Source organism: Eptesicus fuscus, chromosome 19, assembly GCF_027574615.1.
Source record: "Eptesicus fuscus isolate TK198812 chromosome 19, DD_ASM_mEF_20220401, whole genome shotgun sequence".
NCBI lineage: Eukaryota > Metazoa > Chordata > Mammalia > Chiroptera > Vespertilionidae > Eptesicus > Eptesicus fuscus.
Genome location: NC_072491.1, coordinates 15281283 through 15303619, shown reverse-complemented (window position 1 = coordinate 15303619; position 22337 = coordinate 15281283). Strand labels below are relative to the sequence as shown.

Genomic DNA, 22337 nt, shown 5'->3' with positions numbered 1-22337 from the left:
AAGGAAGAGTGGAGAGGAGACACGGAAGGAGAAGAAACCAAAACAAGGCAGCTGGCCGCTCCCACCCTCCCTGTCCTGCTCCTAGTTAATTAGGGGGGTGGGGCATGTGCGACACATTCCTATTCAGGAGCCTTCCCGTTGTGGCCCAGGAAGTTGTCTGCTGTAGTTTGAGAAAAACGGGCCTCTGACCGTCACATGTTCCGTCTTCTAAGAAGACCACCTACAGTCTGGACTACTTCCTATAGTGCGAACCTGTATTCGTACCACTATCTTTTCCCTGGGCCTCTCCTAGGGAGCTTAGCAATTCTTACCTCCCTTTAACCATTTCTGTGCTACTGTTTATTATAGGAGTACACGGGCTACCTGTAATCACAATCTGAATATTTTATTATAATTATTTCTTCATGTTCCATCTCCCCACCGAGACTATAACCACCCTGAGGGCAGAACCTTTGGTTAGTTGTGTATCCTGCCACCTCCTCACTCTGTGTAATGAATGGATCCCATGTGGTAGGTGGTTTTTGTTGTTTTGGTAACAGTTTTATTAAGATGTCGTTAATAGACAATACAATTCAGCCATTTAAAGTGTATGTTTTAATGTTTTTTAATATATTCACAGACTGTGCACCACGATTGTAAACATTTTTATCATCCCCAAAAGAAACACTTTTGCTATCACCCGATTCTCCCCAACTCCTCCAGCCCCAAGCAACCACCATTCCACTTCCTATCACTGGGGATTTGCCTCTTAAGGATATTTCATATAAATGGAATCATATAATATGTGATCTTTTGTGACTGGCTTCTTTCACGTAGCTTAATGTCTTCAAGGTTCATTCATGTTGAGGTGTGTATCAGAAATTCATTTTTTATGGCCAAATAATATTCCAATTTATTAATATACCACATTTTGTTCACCCATTCATCAGCTTATGGACATTTGGGTGTTTTTCACTTCTTCCTACTATGGATAAAGCTGCTCTGAATATTTGTGTAATGTAATGTAATGTAATGTAATGTAATGTAATGTAATGTAATGTATATGCCAAGGAGAATATGAGAGTTGAGGCAGATCTTGCAGGGCCCTGTGGACCATGCTCAGAAGATTAAACTTTATTCCAGAGTCAGTGAGAAGTATTCAGTTTTAAGCTTCAAAGCCACGTGGTAATATCTGTACTTTGGAACATCCGTCTAGTTGCAATGAAGGGTTCATATTGCAGTGGGTGGGAGCTAAACTGGAGACATAAAGATCAGAAGGGGATGAGAAGTGTCTGAACTAAGACCAGAGGCAGGGGAAGGATTAGAGGGGAGAGATGGGAATAAAGGAAAGATGGAGGGGTCACTAGGAACCATGTTGAGTCTCCAAGGATTCTGCATGGATCCCAGGGTAGTTAGAGATACAATTCACCAAGATTGACTCTAATAAAACGGGATTTTGCCACGATGAAGACAGTTTTTTAGAGGGAAAAAAAAAAAGAATCTTCTCCACTTCTCCATTTTGGTTTATCTTTATAGTCTTCCTGTTTTCTTTGGATCAAAGCCATTTTCATTTCATCAGACCTGCCATGCTTTTGACAGGAGCAACGCCAGCAGTTCTATCTATTTATTTAATTTTTGTAAGCGCTTATTTGAGCCAAACCGAGGACAATGCCTGGAAGCAAGAGCTCAAAGGTTCCACTCCAGCAGTTTTAATACTTCAAACTTTAATTTATGGGAAGTCTGTCTCTGTCCCTCTGTGCCTTTTAAAGGGAGCACTCTTGTGCCATTTCCCGGACCCGTCAAGTTTGCCCAAGTGCTTGCAAATGCACGTTGTTCAGGGAGATAAATGACTTGGGCAGACAATGGACGTCTCACCTGTGGGAACCCTCTTGTGCTTGCAGGCGGCCCTGGCGGGAGGCACCACCATGATCCTCGATTTTGCCATTCCTCAGAAAGGCAGCTCCCTCGTCAAAGCCTTCGAGACCTGGCGAAGCTGGGCGGATCCCGCGGTCTGCTGCGACTACAGCCTGCACGTGGCCGTGACCTGGTGGAGCGACCAGGTGAGCCGCCCAGGGGGCCAGCTTCTTTTCAGCTCCCTAGTCCTGGCTCTGCGCAAGATCGAGAAACTGGTGGATGGCTGGCGGAGGGAAGAATCGGAGGGAAGACGTTTCCTTGCCTGCTCTTTTGCACCTTTTGAAGTTTGATTCCTGTGAAGTTATTGTCAATCTCCAAAACTAAAATTTAAAAAAAAACGTATAGAGATGATAGCAAACATCCTTCATAATAATTCACAATAGCCTTTCCTAATATTTAGTTCATGACATGTAATTTTAAAAAGGACTGGTCTCCCACCCTGCCCGGTAGTTCAGTGGTTAGAGCGTCAGCCTGCACAGTGAAGGGTCTCAAGGTTCGATTCCCGGTAAAGGGCCCAGGGATGTACCTGGCTGTGCAGGTTTGGGTTTGATCCCCAGCCCGGTCAGGGAACATGCAGAAGGCAAGTAATTGATCTCTCTCTCTCTCTCTCTCTCTCTCTCTCTACCTCTCTCTCTCTCTAAAAATTAATGGAAAAAATATCCAACAAAAAGTACTGGTCTCTCTTTTCCTCAAATTCAGCGTTTCCAGACTCCTTTAAATAGTATTTTTCCACAGACCTGAACTTTAATCAGAACTGGTTAATTTATGGAAATAAACCAAGGAAATTCCCATTTAAAACTGGATGCCTCCATTCCCACATTACACGCCCCCCCCCCCCCCCCCCCCCCGCCCCCAGCCACCACCACTCTTGTGCACTGGAAAGAGAAAGGAGAACAGACGGGAATGTTTTCCGGGCCTCCTCCCAGCTGTCCCCTAACCGGTGCCCTTTCTGCGAAGCTGTGCTAATCTCACCAGCTGGTCAGATCGTATCGTGACGGAGCTTAAGCCAGCCTTCCACATCTTCTAAGGCCGTGGCAGAAACGACAACCTGGTTCGGATTAGGAAACCAGTTTTGAGGGATGTTAAAATGTGTCCATTTCTCCCCATATAAACTTGTGTGTGTGCTTGAGAAGAAATGTTTACTTGTGATTTAAATCAACAACACGTTTTTTCCACATTGGACTTAATTCAGGAATCTTTTTGCCAGAAAGGGGTCACGGGGCTGACGTTATTTGACGTTACCAGGTAACTTGGCCCCCACCTCCCCCTAAAAATTGGGCTTTAGACACCAAGTTAATATAAAACAAGCAATCCGTTTTTAACAGGTAGATCAGCAAATGTAATAGCAAGGTTCATAGTTCACAGCTAAAGTTAATTTTTCTCCAAAAATGCCATTCTAAGCGATGCATCTGATCTCTTTTGCTTTTAGGTGCTCCTCCCTCCCTCCCTTCCTCCTTTCCTCTCCTCTTACGTTATTGGAGCAAAAGTGATGATGTTCACTCTTACCAGTGCTTCCCACCCCTTCATATGCCAATGGTTACCTGGTGAATACTGTTAAAACACAGATTTTGTTCGGTACATGTGTCAGTTTCCTAGGGTGGCTGTAACCAAGTACCACAAACAAAGGGGGTTTTACACAACAGATATTTATTTTCTTACGAGAGGCCCGGTGCACGAAATTCATGCACAGGGGTGGGGGTGTCCCTCAGACCGTTCTGCACCCTCTCGCAATCCGGGACCCCTCGGGTAGGGTCCCTAGGCCTGGCCGGCGATCAGGGCCTTACGGGGCTTTCCTTCCCCCGGCTGCCGGCAGCTGGCCCCACCACCGCCGCTGCCACTGCTTGCCATCTGTGTGGCACTGCCCCCTTCCCCCCACCACCGGTTGCCTCCCTCTGTGGGCGACAGGCATGGGGTGCGATCACTTGGCTGGCCTGGGCCTCCCTCTGCAGGGCGATCACTGGCCAGTCCTGCACACCTGCTACAGTGTCGCTGGCCGGTGGCCTGGGCCTTCATCTGTGGGGCGATTGACCATGGGGCCCCTCCCCGATCAATCGGCCCCCAGAGGGAGGCCCCGCCCACCCGCCACAGCGCTGCCACCCAGGTGGCCTGGGCCTCCCTCTGCAGGGTGATCAAGGGGCGATGGCGGGGGCCCCCAACCAATCACATCGCACCCGCCTTGGCTGGCCTGGCACCAGCGCATGTTATAGCATGGTCATCAGGAAGGTCATCCGGATGGTTGTTCTGCTATTTGGTCATTCAGTCTATTTGCATATTATGCTTTTATTATTATAGACTAGGGGCCCAGTGCACGAATTCATGCACCTCAAAAGGAACTTTGGGTCAAGAGGCTGCGGTAGGCACAAGGGTGGGTCTCGGCCCATCCTCCACGCCACAGCCCTGGTCCCCCGTCTGCCTTCAGCCCCACTCTTGCCACTGCTGCTTCAATGTGCTGACAGTGCCAGCCCCGCTCTCACCTGCTGACAGTGCAAAGTGATTGGGGCCGGCGCCAGCAGCGGGTGTGAGCGGGGCCGGTGCTGTCAATGGGTGTGAGTGGCAGCTGCTGCCCCGATCGCCCCTCAGGAGCAGGCGGAGGTGGAGAAGCCCTCAGGGGCAATCGGGGCCCGCAGCCACTGTTTGTACCCGCTGACGGCACTGAGTGATCAGGGCCGGTGCCAGGTGCCAGCAACAGGTGCAAGCGCTGGCTCTGGGGCCGGTGCCAGCAGCAGGTGTGAGCGCCAGGCAGGACCGCGGCACACAGGAGCAAAGAATTTCAGTAACTACCAGAGGCTCACCCTGATGACAGCGACCGGTGCCCCACCTTGGTCTGGTGCCCCCGCTCACCTGCTCCACCATCCCACTGTGGCCAACGCCCGCCATGTTCCACACGCGCCCCCTGGTGGTCAGCGCACATCATAACAACTAGTGGTTTGGTGGTTCGGTTGTTCTGCCACTCGGTCTATTTGCATATTAGCCTTTTATTATATAGGATAGTTCTGGAGACTAGAAGTCTGAGATCAAGGTCTTGGCAGGGTTGGTGTCCTCATATTGGGAGATGGATGCTGCAAATTTATTTTCAAGTCTACAAATGAAGTACTTTGGAGAAAACTATAAATGCTTCCATGACTTAAAAGTATCATCACAGCAGATGAAAGGGAGTCTAATGTGGGGGAAAGATCAAGGCCTTAATTGCCTTTTTTTTTTTCCTGTAATTAAACTGTTATTTTACTTACTTCTCCAGATGCAATGTTCTGGAAAGTATTGAAATTATCTTTAAATTAAACAGTGACACCCAGCTGGTGTGGCTCAGTGGTTGAGCATCAGCTCATGAACCAGGAGGTCATGGTTGGATTCCCAGTCAGGGCCCATGCCTGGGTTGTGGGCTTGATCCCCAGTAGGAGGCAAGCAGGAGGCAGCCGATCAATGATTCTTCCTCATTATTGATGTTTCTATCTCTCCTTCTCCCTTCCTCTCTGAAATCAATAAAAAAAATATTTTAAAAAAATTAAACAGTGACGTTTTCTTGTTGTTGTTTCCTTTCAGGTGAAAGAAGAAATGAAAATCCTTACCCAAGATAAAGGTGTGAACTCCTTCAAGATGTTTATGGCCTATAAAGACGTGTACATGGTGAGGGACGCGGAGCTGTACGCGGCCTTCTCTCGGTGCAAAGAAATCGGAGCGATTGCTCAGGTCCACGCGGAAAACGGAGACCTGATCGCCGAGGTAAGAACTGCATCCCGAAGCTTCCACAGCGATGACACCGGCCGCAATGCCAGGCGAAGACATTGGCCCCAAGGAGGGAAACGCATGCAGTGCTTTGGAAGAAACTAATTTTCTGAGGTTTAGAAACACTCGATTTTGTTTGAGTCTCTGCTCTGAATTTTACTCAGGTATTATATGCATTTGAGTAAGGATTTTCCTTTCTCAAACGAGCTATTATATTACATCTCAAACATGTGTTACTATAAAAACACCAATATTTTTCTCTGTGTAGCCCAGCCTTTTTATTTATTCGTTTGTTTGTTTGTTTATTCTTTTCAGTAGCTCAGGCTGCTGCTTCAGAATGCCGAAGTGTGGGCACCAGCTTAATCTGATGACGTAAGCAGGGTATGAGGCAGCTGTTTAAAGTTTCACTCTTTTCAGAAGCTGGTATTAAAACATGCTCTGGAGGAAATCTAGATAATATTTATTTCTCACCTTGGTGCACCGCCTGCAAGATTTAAAGAGCTGTCTTCTACCCTTCATATTAGCTGATCTTTCTCTCTCCCCCAGGCTCAGTTCTCATGAAAGTCAGTGAGATGCAGGCCCGGTGGCCGTGGAGGGTGATGGGAGGAAAGCGTGAGCTGTAAACTCACACAGACCGAGGTTTACACCGGACTCTCCCACTTCCTAGCTGTGGGACACAGAGTAAGCCATTTCCCCACACACGGTCTTGACTTCCTGCCTTTTTGGTGAGGAAGATGTAGCAGTTTGGAGAGGGAAATACCTGATCCAATATCATCCAGTTTGTGTGGGGAGAAAGGGCGGCAGGGAGAGGGCAGTGAAGACTGCTTCAGTAACAAGTAGAATCAGCCCAGCCAATGTGGCTCAGTGGTTGAGTGTGGACCTTTGAACCCAGAGGTCACGGTTTGATTCCCGGTCAGGGCATATGCCTGGGTTTTGGGATTGATTCTCAGTAGGGGGCATGCAAGAAGCAGCCGGTCAATGATTCTCTCTCATCATTGATGTTTCTCTCTTCTCTCTCTCTCTCTCTCTTGCTCTCACTCTCCCTGACTCTCTGAAATCAATAAAAATATATTTTTTAAAAGTATAATTAACTAAATAATATAATACCATGAGTTATTTCAACAAGGATCTAATGTTGGGGATTAGCATATTTTTGTTTGTTCTGAACCAATAAGTCTTAAATATAAACACTGCCTTTCAAAGAATGATTAGAACTAATCTCATATCTTTTTCACCTTTTCTAGCAAAATAAATTAATTGTGAAATATGCATATGAAAAGTAGCATATCAGAGAATTAAATTTATTTTTACCAAACGCACGCACATACGTCGCTCACACACACCCCTCCCTAACAGACCTAAAAGCCCGCGGGTGTATTTCTCTCATAACACAACCACGGCGTTTGTTATTAGTAAACCTTCCTTGCACATGTGTATGTTCCTGCTGCCTTTTTAGGGAGCAAAGAAGATGTTGGCTTTGGGGATCACAGGCCCCGAGGGCCACGAGCTGTGCCGCCCAGAGGCCGTGGAGGCGGAGGCCACGCTGAGAGCCATCACCATCGCCAGCGCCGTCAACTGCCCCCTGTACATCGTGCACGTGATGAGCAGGTCTGCGGCCAAGGTGATCGCGGATGCCAGGAGAGATGGTAATGCCCTTATGACTCTGCATTCGCGAAAGAGTGAGGTAAAACACCTGCAAGCTCTCTTTTGCTTATGAGAAAGTTGCGCGTGAGTTTCCACAACTGTTCCTCCTCCCTAACCATCCTTCCTGCATGCCTGGTTTTTAAAAAAATATATTTTATTGATTTTTTTACAAGGAGGAAGGGAGAGGGATAGAGAATTAGAAACATCGATGAGAGAAACATTGATCAGCTGCCTCCTGCACACCCTACTGGGGATGTGCCCGCAACCAAGGTACATGCCCTTGACCGGAATCAAACCTGGGATCCTTGAGTCCGCAGGCCGACGCTCTATCCAATGAGCCAAACCGGTTAGGGCCTGCATGTCTATTTTTGTTCTCCCTTTTGCTCACCTTCATGACTGCTTCTCTTCCTTCAGGTTATTTCTTCGTCATCCTTGGGACCTCTAGACATTCCTTTAGCCACAGGTCCCACCCTTAACACCACTATTAGCCCATTTTCTAATCTGATGGCTAGATGCAAACTCTCCAGTTAACTTCGGGAAGCTTCTCTGTATCTTCGGCATCCACCTCCACTTTTCCTCCCAGTGCCCGAATCAGCGTAGTCAGGCCACGTAGTAGTAGGACTCAACAACTACTTTTTGAATTGAATTAATTTGTCTCATAACAAGTTGGGTGTTGGTGCAATGGAAACACTTCTCCAAATTGTATTTTTATGACAATTAACCAAAGTTATTTTTGCCCCAAATTGTCTCAGTTCTTTTTGTTTTGTTTTGTTTTGTTAATCCTCACCTGAGAATATTTTTCCCATTGGTTTTTTTTTTAGCGAGAGTAGAAGGGAAGGAAGGAGGGGGAGAGAGAGAGAAATGCCTATGTGAGAGAGACACATAGATTGGTTGCGCCTCCCACACACTCCCTGACCAGGGCCAGGGATGAACCTGTAACCCAGGTATGTGCTCTTGACTGGAAATTGAACCCATAACCCTTTGGTGCACTGGCCAGCACTCTAACCACTTAGCAACACTGGCCAGGGCAGTATCAGTTCTGTAGTTCAATTTAATATGTAAGTAGTCATCACTTAAAAAAGAGAGAGAGAGAGAGAGAGAGAATCTCATATTTTTTATAAGAATTAGGTAGATAAATAATCTCATTCATTTGCCAGTACTAGTTCAGAAAGGATGAAACCAAATTAGGTGCATTTTATTCAATGGCTTTAGACCCTCCTGAGACATGCTATTCATTTCTATCATTTCACTTTTAGAAACCCAAATAATCAGATATAGTCTTATAAATCATCCTGGCTGTTTGCTTGCTTATTTGTTTATTTTTCTTTGTTTAAATTAAAGCTGGCTGCATTTTTATAATATGAATTATAAAAACTATGAAAATAGACACTAAAATACAGGGTGTCCCCTCCCCCCCAATGTAAACACTTTAATAGCTGATAGGTCGATTTTGAAAAGGAAATATACTTTAATAAACACTGCCTTTATAATTATTCAGTGTGTGTAAACATTTTGGGGGACACCCTATCCATTTTTCAAAATTGCATCTTGTTGCATGAAGGTTCAGTAAGGATTTTGTGCCACTGAAATGCATTCTTAAAATGTAATCTATCATCCTGGCTGGGTGGCTCGGTTGTTTGGAGCCTCATCCTGTACACCAAAAGGTTGCGGGTTCGATTACCCATCAGGGCTTGTGGGTTTGACCCCCAGTCAGGGTGTGTATGGGAAGCAAGGGATCAATGCTTCTCTCTCTCTCTCTCTCTCTCTCTTTCTCTCTCTCTCTTCCTACCCCTCTCTCTAAAAAGCAATAAAAACATATCCTTGGGTGAGGATTTTAAAAAATGTAACCCATCAATATTTTGTGTTAAGAATTAATTTGATATCACACAGAAGTTAATAAGGTCTTACTACCAACCACTTCTGGTTGCTCCCCTTCTCCCCCACATATAATGTAATTTCAGTTAAAAGAGCACACTTCAAAAAGAAAATACTGCAGTTTTAAAGTTATAGCCACCAGATGGCACTGTTGCTAACCTTATGAAAAGGGTTGTATAAATTATTTGCCTTAAGTCCTGTACCATTCCAGCCTGTCAATCAGATCCATAATGTCAGAATATGATTCAAAAAAACAGTAAATTCAGCAGAAATGTGCGATCTTAACCCTCCAGCAAGCTGCAATTTTGACATATCTGTCAGGAAACAGTTTCTTGATCTTGGGTATTTAATTTGCTCTGGGATAGAATTCCATCAGGAGCAGAGTAAAAGTCTAGGGAAGGTTTTAGAATGTAAATTCTAGATAGAAAATGCAAGTATGAACATTTAATTTTATTTTAAATTATTTTAAATTTTATTTTTTATATGTAAGATGCAAAATTATATGTTAAAAATATATTCTCATCAAAGTGATTGCTTTTATTAATTTATTTCTAGCCTATCTTTATAATTTTTCTCTTGATGAAAAAAAGAATATATGTATATTATTACTTCTCTTTCTTTCCTACATAAGAGATAAAATACTATACACAGTGTTCTGTACCATACTTTTTTTTCCTACTAAAAATATGTCCTAAAAGTTAGCTAATGTTAGGTAGAGAGACTTTGCTTATTCTAATTTACAGGGGCAGAGTATGCCACTGTATTTGTTCAGCTAGTCCCTAATGATGGCTCTTTGGGTTGTGTCCAGTCTTAAAGTTGTTACAAATAGGACCACAGTGATGGCCTTATGCATATGCTATTTCACATTTGTGGAAGGTGAATTAGTTTCCTATTGCTGCACTAACTACCACAAACTTAGTGGCTTAAAGCATCACAATCTTACTATTCATGCACTCAGGGAGGTGCGGGGAAGGTCCCTCAGCTCAGCCTGCACCTTCTCGCAGTCCGGGAGCCCTCGGGGGATGTCTGGCTGACGGTTTAGGCCCATCAGCATTTGGACATCCTGAGTGCTGCCACGGAGGCGGGAGAGGCTCCCGCCACCGCCGCTGCGCTTGCCAGCCATGAGCCTGGCTTCTGGCTAAGCAGTGCTCCCCCTGTGGAAGCACACTGACCACCAGGAGGCAGCTCCTGCATTGAGCGTCTGCCCCCTGGTGGTCAGTGCACATCATAGCGACTGGTCATTCTGCCGTTGGGTCGATTTGCATATTAGCCTTTTATTATATAGGACTAGAGGCCTGATGCATGAAATTCGTGCAAGGGCCTTGGCCCCGGCCTCTGCCGCCTCTGCTGCGGCCCCTGCCTGCTGCGGCTGTGTCCAGAAGGTCTAATTAGCATATTAATGCTTTTATTATTATAGATACTTCTAGAGGCCAGGAGTCTGGTCTCGCTGGGCTAAAACCAAGGTGTCAGTGGGGCTGTGTTCCCCCTGGGGCCCTAGGGGGAATCCCTTTCCTGCCTTTTTAGCTTGTAGAGACAAAACGGATTCCTCGCTCCATGTCCCCTTTCTCACTCTTCAAAGCCAGCAAGGTGGGTGGAGAACACTGCATTGTTCTGGTCGCCTCTTCTGCCTCTCTCCCCTACTTTAAGGTGACCTTGGGCACACCTGATTAGTCCAGGATTATTTCTCTGTCTCAAGGTGCATAATCAGATCACCACTGTGAAGTCGCCTTTGCATGGAGGGTAACGTAGTCACAGGTTATGGGGATTAGGACATGGACATCTCTGGGGTGCCATTTTTCTGCCTCCCACAAAATTCTATCCTCGGGTAGAGTCCTCGACGTGGGACAGCAGGTTGTAAAAGTAAATGCATATGTGCATTTTGGATGTTGCTAGATTCCTTTCCAAAGGGATTATAAATATGGGATATCTAAAATATCACCCCAAATGTTCTAGTAGAGTCAGACTTATTGCAACAGTATTGGTGAGAATGCACAGTTGTCCAAGAGGTAGCAGATCTCTCAGAGTAAAATTATCGTGAAAGATTTCACACCCCTGGCATGGGATCAAGGCATGGGATCCAACAGGAACTGAAAGGGAGTAGGGGAGGGTTGGACGTAAAGAACACCAAATCAGCCCTGGCCGGCTTGGGTCAGTGGTTTGAGCATCGGCCCGCTGATACCGAAGGGTTACAGGTTTGATTCTGGTCAAGGGCACATACCTTGGTTGCAGACTTGATCCTCGGCCCCTGGTTGGGGCACATGTGGGAGGTAACCAATCGATGTGTGTCTCTCACATCGATGTTTCTCTCTCTGCCTCTCCACTCCCTTCCTGTGTCTTCACGTAGTGTCTATGTCCAGATTTCCTCGTCTTATAAGGACCCCAGTCATACTGGATTAAGACTCACACTCATGACCTCATCCTATATAATAAAGAGATAATATGCAAATTAACCCTCTGCCCTCACAAGATGGCTGCCTATGACCAGGTCGGCAGGGGGCTTAGTGAGGGATGACCAAACGACTGAACAAGCAGGCTGCGTGGGGTAACCAGGCCAGCAGAGGGGGCAGTTGGGGGCCAACAGGCCGGCAGGGGGGTCAGTAAGAGGCGACCAGGCTGGAGGGGGGGCGGTGCACTTGAGGGTGACCAGGCTGGCGGGGGGGGGGGGTAGTTGGGGGTGATTAGGCTGGCGGGGGGGTGGTGAGGGGTGACTAGACTGGTGGCGGGGGATGGTTGGGGGCAATTAGGCTGGTGGGGGAGGGCAGTTAGGGGCGACCAGGTCGGCAGAGGGGACAGCTGGGGGTGACCAGGTCAGCAGGAGGGGCAGTAAGGGGTGACCAGGCTGGCGGGAGGGGGGGCAGTTAGGAGCGACCAGGCCAGCAGGGAGGGGGGAGTTGGGGGCAACCTGGCAGGCAGGCAGGTGAGTGATTAGGAGCCAGTGGTCCAGGATTGTGAGAGGGATGTCCAACTGCCAGTAGTCGGACATCCACCGAGAGGTCCCGGATTGGAGAGGGTGCAGGCTGGGCTGAGGGGACGCCCCCCTCTGTGCATGAATTTCGTGCACTGGGCCTCTAGTTTTAATATAATTACTCTGTAAAGGGCCCTATCTCCAAATACAGTCACATTCTGAGAAACTAGGGGGTAGGCCTTTAACATTTGAATTTTGGCAAGGGACACAGTTCGGTTCGAGTCATGAAGTGACTCCAGGGTCCCAGGAAGATGCCAGATACTTTCATATACATGAATTTATTTGATCCTCACAAAATCGCCACACCACAGGGGCATTGGGATCCCATTTCATAGATGAGAAAACTGAGACTAAGAGCAGGGACTCATCTTGTACAAGGTCACCAACTAAAAAGTAGCCACATCGGGATTTGAACCTAAAGCTGTGTGACCTTCTGTGTATTTGCCTTCTCAGGTATTGTCTTCCTTTGTAAATGTAGTATTTTAAATCAAAGCAAACCCTTCTCGCTGGGAGCAACTATTTTTAGAACTGTGTGTGGATTTCTGTTTGGTAGCCAATGCTTCCACTCCTGGCACCTGCGCCAGTGTCTCTGCGCGTTCAGTGCTGCTTCCAAATCCAGACAAGGGGTAAACAGCTGCTCCATCGCTTTCACCTCATTAATGGGTTGTCTGGCCAGGAGGGAGTTTAGATTGTTTTGACACGCTTCATTATTTGAAAACCTTTGGAATCTCTCAGAGGGAAAAACTCCTGTAAGTGTGAGATTGCATCCTAAGGGCAGAGTCCTTTTTGGTTTTGAGCCAAAAGATGAGCAAAGAAGGAGAGAGCATGTATGGGTAGACAGGCTACAACATAATGGGAAACTTGCCGGGATAGGGTGAAGATGTACTATCTCCCAAGAGTTGTTGGAACCACCTGGTCTCGGATGTAATCCGGAGGAACCAGACAGGACAGATACAGCACTTTTCCTTACTAACCTGCTAAGAGTAGTAAAGTGAAACCAGGAAGTGAAATGGGAAAATTGCACGGCCACATCCACAAATAGTTTGTGGTTGACTTAAACATTTAAAAATACATACTCTTGCCGAAACCGGTTTGGCTCGTGGATAGAGCGTCGGCCTTCGGACTCAAGGGTCCCAGGTTCGATTCTGGTCAGGGGCATGTACCTTGGTTGCAGGCACATTCCCAGTGGGGGGTGTGCAAGAGGCAGCTGATCGATGTTTCTCTCTCATCGATGTTTCTAACTCTCTATCCCTCTCTCTTCCTCACTGTAAAAAATCAATAAAAAATATATTAAAAAAAAGAAAAAAAGTAAAAATACATACTCTTAGTGTTATACACAATAGCCAAGAATGGAAGCAGCCCAAGTGCCCATCAGCAAATGAGTGGATAAAAAAGCTATGGTACATTTACACAAGGGAATACTACTCAGCCATAAAAAAGAAGGAAATATTACCCTTTGCAACAAAATGGATGGACCTGAGTACCATGCTAAGTGAAATAAGCCAATCAGAGAAAGAAAAAAAATACCAGGTGATTTCACTTATATGTGGAATCTAATGAACACAATAAACAAACAAAATAAAAGCAGACTCATAGACACATAGAACAGACTGACAGTTGTCAGAGGGTAGAAGGGTTGGGGGCTGGGGAGAAAGGGTGAAGGGATTAAGCAAAAAATAAAAACTAAAACAACCAGACACAACAGTATGGTGATTACCAGAGGGAAAGGGGGGGTGGGAGTGGGGGGAGGTGGAGAGGACAAAGGGGGATAAATGGTGGTGAAAGGAGACTTGACTTTGGGTGGTGAGTGCACGATGCAGTGTGCAGATAGATGGTGTGTTATAGAGTTGTACAGTTGAAACCTGTATGGTTTTATTAACCAACGTCACCCCAACAAATTCAATTAAAAAAGAACAACAATGAAAAAGACAACATTAAAAAAGTAAAAATAGCCCTAACTGGTTTGGCCCAGTGGATAGAACGTCGGCCTGCAGACTCAAGGGTCCCACGTTCGATTCCGGGCAAGGGCATGTACCTTGGTTGCGGGCACATCCCCAGTAGGGAGTGTGCAGCAGGCAGCTGATCGATGTTTCTCTCTCATCAATGTTTCTAACTCTCTCTCCCTCTTTCTTCCTCTCTGTAAAAAATCAATAAAATATATTTTAAAAAATAAAAATACATGCTCTTTACCAAGAAATGAAAAATGGCACATTTCCTAGTAACAGTGCATATGCATGATATGTGAGCGGAATGCTAGGGTTCTAATTCTGGTGAACCACTTACTACCCTAGCGTCTCGGGCACTTTAGTTAGTCTTACTGAGCATCAGTTTATTGTCAAACCAGCATGAGGGTTGCCATGAAGTTCAAATGAGATACATGATACATTTGCCATGAAGTTCAAATGAGATACATGACCTGCAAACTAGAGAGGGCAATACATATGTTAGCTATCTTTGCTATGACTTTATTTCTAGCCCAAATCTAACAGAACCCACAATCATGCTAAATTGCCCCATTTGATTTTCCAATTTATGGCTTATCCAGGCCCCTGGTTTGCTCCCCCCTTTTTATTGCTTGCACGCTGTTCAGTCCTTTGAAAATGTCTGGGACCATTGTGAAATAGGGGAGGAGCAGTTGGGAAGGTTTCCTCTTTCATTTTTCAGTTTTTTGGTATTTCCAGATGCTTAACGGAGGGACTGTTGAAAATAGCCCAGCCAACAAAGAGCTTGTTGGGTACGAAAGAGCGGCGGTCACCTGTTAAAGGAGCTAAGCCCTTCCGAGGAAATGAGCTGTTCTCTGGTTTCAAAACCGTCCTGGCAGACTCCTGGTAGATGCTGACACTTTGAATATTTCCCGAGCGCTACTACGACTGTAGCACTTTTTGGAACAGCGTTCCCCTATCACCTTGATGGCCCAAATGATTGAACAGAACAAGTGATCAGGACCTTTCCTCTATGAGGAAGCTCCATGGGAACGCCCGAGTTGGCAACTTGCAAAGTGATTGCTGATCAAGTCTCCGAGTTTCTCATTGTCCGCGCACCTGTAGGAAGTCCTCTTGGAATAGAAAGGTCTCTTCGTGCCTGCAAATAAAACAGTGTGTCCATCCTGTTATCAAATAGCACGTTAGCTCTTAGTTTATATTAAAAACGATTGTTTGTTTCAGACACCAGAAAGAGATACTCACGGAATTTCCCCTTTCCTGGGACTAGGGCAGTGACAAACAAGAGGAGGGTGGGATCGCCTAGTGCAGTGGTCGGCAAACTGCGGCTCGCGAGCCACATGCGGCTCTTTGGCCCCTTGAGTGTGGCTCTTCCACAAAATACCACGGCCTGGGCGAGTCTATTTTGAAGAAGTGGCGTTAGAAGAAGTTTAAGTTTAAAAAATTTGGCTCTCAAAAGAAATTTCAATCGTTGTACTGTTGATAATTGGCTCTGTTGACTAATGAGTTTGCCGACCACTGGCCTAGTGTGTGTGTATTAGCAGCGGCTAAGCCCCTGGGGGGTAACTTTTATTGACCAAGGTCTGATACTCGGTTACATAAGAAGCAAAGTTCGCTAGGCTTCAATAAGCCTTGCTTTCCTGGCTTTTCATTATTCCTAGGTTAGCTAGAGGACAGTGGCTAGTTTGAGGGAGAAATGATCTGTGAGATAATAGGGTGCTACTTTCCAATTTAATATGACTCAGGCAGCTGGTGGGCATCCACTGTCAGTGCTCCCTGAGGAAACCAGTTAATTTCCCGTGTGCATCAGGATTTTAACTAAACTCTGGCCTCTGACGAACTGGAGTGAGCTAATTTGGTAGGCCAACATCTCTTTACTATGCACTCTCCTTTATGACTGCCTGGATCTGATCAGGTGGATGCCAGGGAATCTATTATTCTGACAAATGCTAATCAGAGATAAGGATTCTGATTTTAAATTCAAATTCCCTTGCACTATTAACTTTTCTAACATTGTGTGCTTTTGATGGCCTCATTTGCATGATTTTTAAAATATGCATTTCTGGCTACAATTTTATCTGTGTTCTTTTACTTGATATGTTTTTAGAGGGAGCTTTTTTTTCTTAAGGGTGTGAAAAGGTTAGCGATTTATTTGCAGCAGAGATACACTGGGGTTGAACTCCATATGCCCGTATGATAACTGTCATCGGGGTAGTATAGCATAGCAGTTAGGACCGCTGGAGTCAAAATGCCTGGACCCAAATTCTACCTTCTGCACGCCATCGATATCAAGTGCATGTAATATAACTATGGAGAAATCATTTAACCCCGTAAACTCTATCCTCATCTTTTAATAGAGCTAATAGTATTTCCTATGTAGGATTTTGAGATGACTCCATTAGAATGGCACATGTATCAGCCAGCTTTTGCTAGGTTACACTGCAGTAACAAATGAACCTGAAATATTATTGGCTTACAACGACAGCGATTTCATTTCTCATTCATACTCCTGTCCATCATGGGCTGGCTCCTCCTCTGCTCCATGTTCTCTGCAATCTGAGACACAACTCAAGGAGCAGCCTCTGCTGGTCTCACGACACAGGGAACGGGGATGGTATTCCCCCAAACTGTGGTTTTAACAACTTCTGCTTGGAAGCAGCACATGTGGCTGCCATTCCTATATAATTGGCCGAAGTAATCCACGTGGCCAAGTCTGATATCAGTGAGTGGGTACAACCATTACCGTAATATACAATGCACATTGGCTGGGACATGGTAAATGCTCCATAAAAAAGCCTAAGTGCCCATCAGCAGATGAGTGGATTAAAAAACCGTGGTACATCTACACAATGAAATACTACGCTGCAGTAAAAAAGGAGTTCTTAACATTTGCAACAACATGGATGGAGATGGAGAGCATTATGCTAAGTGAAATAAGCCAGGCAGAGAAAGAGAAATATCACATGATCTCACCCATTTGTGGAATATAATGAACAACATAAACTGATGAACAAAAACAGATCCAGAGACAGAGAAACATCAATCAGAACGTCAAACCTCAGGGAAGGTAGGGGACGGTGGGGATAAAGGGGAGAGATCAACCAAAGGACTTATATGCATGCATATAAGCCTGATCAATGGACACAGACAACAGGGGTTGGGGGCATGAATGGGGGATGGGGGGAAATGGAATAAGGACACACATGTAATACCTTAATCAATAAAGAAATTTTTTAAAAAAGTAGTTTTTATTTTTAAATCCTGCTCACTAAAGGTTTAGGATTCAAATTATCCTTTACAAAGACGTGAGAGACTAATATTTATGTGTTAGTCAGTTGGTTTCTTTTAAGAACACATTAAGGGGCTGAATGCTTCCTTTTTTAACTTTCCAGGGAAGGTGGTGTACGGAGAACCCATAGCAGCAAGCCTGGGCACAGATGGCACTCACTACTGGAATAAAGAATGGCGCCACGCAGCCCACTACGTCATGGGGCCCCCCTTGAGACCAGACCCTTCAACTCCTGACTACCTCATGAATCTATTGGCTAAGTAATCATTGAGCAGATGACTGAGAAGTGTTTTTTGCCAGAATAAGGTGTTGGACGAGTTTCGGGTTCGAGCAGAAATCTTTTCTGACCATCTGACCTCCCATTGACTTCCCAGTATTCTGCTCTCCTTGACCTGACGGGCTCTGTGACTGTCCTTCCTCTGGAGACCACAGAGCATTGGCTTAGTTATGTGATGAAAGAGTGTCAAGATCTCTCTCCTGGACACAGAGAAATCAGATCCTTTTTACTGAAATTGTATTCTCTTCTGATTTTTTTTCCTCCTCTTTTCCGTCTCTTGTTGCCTAGAGCCAGGTCTCTTCATTATGCTTTGTTTTTATCCTACAGAATAGTCTTGATTTGTTCCCTAGGGTGATATAACCTGGGAACCAGATGTACCTAGTGTACAGGTATAATAGGTTACAATCAAGGGCTGAACCACTCTAGGGGGTAGAAAAGCAAAATCCTACCTGTGAGTAGGTTATCCCCATGAAAGGCCATCGAAACTGTTTTCAGAGACACTACTTTCTGGGACATGAGGATGTTTTTGTGAGAATGGCACCATTCATGGATATCCTGACACCCCCCATTCACAGAACCTCCTATCCAAGTTCACAGAGAACTTGTCACAACAGACGATACAAGAGTTCACTTGCCCTTTCCTTTCAGCCTCCTTCCTCCTTCACGCTTCTGCATCCCCAAGGTGATTCGGAAGTCAAAGCAGGATTCCTGTCACTGCTGACATCAACATCCTCCGCCAATGTCACGTCTCCACTCACCGCAACGTTCCCATTTGGCCAGGGGCTGCCCCAGAGGACCTGCCTCTGTGCCTGTGGATCCCCCTGGTACATCTTGTGTAGCACTCTCCTCACCAGGAACTTTTACTTTCATTATTGCCAACGATCCTGAAGCAATTGTCATCAAGCTCATATAATTATCAATTTCTAGATGAGGAACTGAGCACCAGGCAAACTTGTAATCACAGTCCCCGTAAGTGATGGAACTGAGCTTAGAACATATCCTCGCGCGTCTCGTGAGAGTATTCTCCAAAAGTGCCTCCTACAGCAGGGATGGGAGTGGGTGAAATGGGTCCTTGAAAAAGCTACTCTTTTTCCACTGCCGTTTTCTGACCCTCAGTTGAGAAGGAAGTCAGGAGACTAGGGAAGGTTATGGTGGTTTCCTCCTGACCCGTTCTGTCCACTCACCCCCATCCTCCGGTGGGTTTTCTGTTACAGTGGTGATCTGACCACCACAGGGACTGACAACTGCACGTTCAACACCTGCCAGAAAGCTCTCGGGAAGGATGATTTTACGAAGATTCCCAACGGGGTGAACGGTGTTGAGGACCGGATGTCAGTCATATGGGAAAAAGGCGTGGTGAGTTTCGCAAGATCCTGCCTGTTTTGCTTAATGCTTCGACCCGGATCCACTTTGCTTCAGGACTAGTGAGCCATAACCTCCACAGAGAAGTTTTCCTATTGATTTTTACTATGGTGGAGACTGGGCCTGCTACCCCAGCACCACCCCACCCCATGCCCCACGATAATAATGACGTAGTTTTCTTCTGCACACATTAGAAGATACATTTAGATCGGGTGCCAAGGTAGATTCTTGAAGTCTTTGAAATGGTGTAGCCTTTCTACTTGATTTCTTGAATCCCAGCTCATGTGTCACCGACATAAATTCTTGGAATGACTGAAAATACATGAATACTTTGTATTCTGTTTATACCTCCTTTTCATGAAATCTTGGTAGCTATCCCTAAAAACCCTTGGATGTAGTATTTTAAAAACAGCTGTATGAGAGCACATAAGTAATAATTGCAAGTCTAGACAAAGATCTTTTAAATTCCCATCACTTAAAAATGTCTCCCTGAGGATGGAGAAGAACCAAATACCTAACGGTCCACATGTTAACGTGTCTAGCCAGTTGACATGTGAAGTTGCCAAGGTCAGCAGGGGACACCTGGCTGGTTAGACCCGAGGTCCCCATTATTGTGCCGTTCTTGCCCACCGCCTGGAGGCCCTCCCTTAGATGACACGTTAATCATGTCTCAGGCGTCAGAATCCCCTACAAACACCACTCACTTCTAACTCTAATTAACAGGTACTGTCAGTTTTGTTTCCAAAATGCCTTCTCATTTCCATCTTCATGTCTGCCACTCTAGTTTGAGGCCCACTGCAGTGGTCTCCACAGCGGGTGTCCTTGCCTCCAGCCTTGCTTGCTACAATCTATTCTGTACTCCAGTGCGGGAGTCACCCTTCAGAAATGAAGGGCTGTTCATGCTACTTTTCTCTCTAACACCCTTTAATTTTCTTCATTACTTTTAGGATGATAGTTGAACAATTAGCATACATGCAAGGATCTTTAAAGCGTCTCAATAGCCCTATCTTCTAGCAATCATCCTCTTTGCCCTCCTTGCCCTCTACCCTGACTTTAGCCATCCCAGATGACTTCTCTTCTCTTTCTCTTTTCTTAGATTTTCTTGATAACAGTCCAACCTTTCTCTTCAAACTTGTGTTACTACAATGAGTATCTTTATTACAGCAGATTGTCATAATCAATTACATTTCCCAAGTATATAAATGGTTTTAAAGTGACTGGATGTTTCTTAGTATGATGCAATACTCAATGTTATTTTGTGAAACATTAAGACGATTTACTTATGGTAATATTACTTTCAGGACATAGTAATTATTTTTAAGACAGGGACCCTTCGATAGTGAAATAAATCTAAAGATGCTTTTACCATATGAATGTATGTAGGGCTAAACTCTCAACATTAAAAAAGTAATTTTAATGGGGTCACAGACTTCTAATGTCTGTCCACTTAAAAAATCTTTTGTAATAGACTGTCTATAATGTTTGGTTTATGTAAAGTTGATAAATTGAAATTCTTGAGCTGATTCTTTCTCTTCCAAAAAGTGTTGTCACCTGATTTAGAAGTCTGTCTTACCTTAACTGTATAACATTCCATCTAATGTCTTCATGATGACTCATACATCTTGGGTCTGCAATAAATAAATGTAGTAGGTGGTGGTGGTGAAACTTCAAACGAGAATTAGAAATACCATTCCTAACATTTAGCTATTGTCTATGTGATTCTGAGAATGGTGAAAAAACAGTGGTTGTGTGTTTTTTAAGCTGATGTATTTTTGAACAGTTATCTTTGGGCTTCCATATGCTACCCCATCATTCCCATCATGTATCATTATGAGGTGTGTTTGGCTCCACAACATAAGAAGTTAGATGCAATCCTATTTGGTTCCAAGAGATACAAGTTTGATTGTCAGGAGATTCTTAAATCTTGATCATTAGAACAAATGCTTTTTTTTTTTTCCTTGAATGGTTTTACAGCACAGTGGTAAGATGGATGAAAACCGATTCGTGGCAGTGACCAGCACAAATGCAGCTAAAATCTTTAATCTCTATCCAAGGAAAGGGAGAATAGCTGTAGGATCAGATGCTGACATTGTGATCTGGGACCCAAAAGCCACAAGGTAAGTCGAAGTTCTTGCATTCCTTGGATTCACAATGCAGTCAAAGCACTAACTTGCAGAGAAATTCTTCATTGGCCTTAATCAGCCATTTCTCCTCGGGTGATTTATTTAGCCATGCGCAGGTATTTTGAGCCTGTGCACAAGATAAAGGTTTTGATGTACAAATATTCCTTTGTTTTTCTTGGCAGAGAGGACACAAAAGTTGTGTTGCTTGCTATTCCCTGGGAATGTATAGATGTATAAAACCAATATGAGTTTACCACTTCAGTGCTTGGCAAACGCCCGAATTCACACAAAGGAAAGGTACAGAGCAATGAAGAAAATAAAAGGCTTGGTTTGAAAGGGATGAATTGAAAACTCAAAAATAATTACAGCCTTTCTAAAGCTTTCAGATAGAAAAGTTCCAGCACAAAGGATGTCACTTTTCGTTAGCCACGTTTTCCAGCTGAGTTCATCTTGAGCCTATCATTCCCAGTAGACTCCAGCTTTTTGTTTCCAATTTCCATAATTCTATGTTAATATTGCAGGTCTGGCAAATTCCAGCTCAGGAAAGCACTCAGTAGCAGCCGAAGCTCTGCTAACTTCTCTTTATAGAATGTGAGCACAGACAACACCTGCATCCTGACTTGTGTTTTTTATAAACTTTACGGTTGTAATGGAGAAAACTCCAAATGCTGTCACATATTGTGTGTGTGTGTCCATGCATGCGTGCCTGTATAAACAGGGATATGATAGGGCCTTCTACCTTATTGTATAGGCTCTTTCTAATGTTCAAAGTGTATTAGGCATTTTCATTGTAATACGGAAAAGTCTACAGTTTCTTGGGGGTGCCATTATCACAAAGACCCAATTTCAGTTGTGCTCCTGGGCTACCCTCTGGGGAAAAGAAGACCATTGGAGAAGCTACCACTATTGGGCAACCACTGCTATGAACTTAAAAACAAACCCCAAAGATCCCCTTAGGAAATGCTAGTACTTGTATTTTTGAACTTGACACTCTCCACTCTCCTTTGAGCACTTGTCCCAACTCAGGGACCAGTTCATACTGGATCATTGCAAGTTGACTTTAGTGAGTGCAGTAAATGGTGGTTGATTTATGTAGGATACCAACGAGGCACCACCAGGGTCTTTGTTGTTATGTTAACAAGGGAGCCATTGCCAATTTGAGGACGAACTATCCGGTTGTCAAAGGATCTAAGCCCCTCTCCCCGCAAAATAAATGGCAAGTCAAACAAAATGCAGGCAGCTTCTC

General features: G+C 44.9%; 1 protein-coding gene across 1 annotated transcript in view; it reads left to right on the top strand.

The window, feature by feature from the left end:
- DPYS (dihydropyrimidinase) overlaps positions 1 to 22337 on the top strand; it is a 70124-nt gene that overhangs the window by 14745 nt on the left and 33042 nt on the right. The window contains exons 2-7 of the mRNA XM_008148468.3: positions 1881 to 2039; positions 5434 to 5613; positions 7073 to 7262; positions 17433 to 17589; positions 18821 to 18962; positions 20943 to 21085. Coding sequence (XP_008146690.3) covers positions 1881 to 2039; positions 5434 to 5613; positions 7073 to 7262; positions 17433 to 17589; positions 18821 to 18962; positions 20943 to 21085 — 971 coding nt within the window. The remainder of the gene's footprint in view (positions 1 to 1880; positions 2040 to 5433; positions 5614 to 7072; positions 7263 to 17432; positions 17590 to 18820; positions 18963 to 20942; positions 21086 to 22337) is intronic.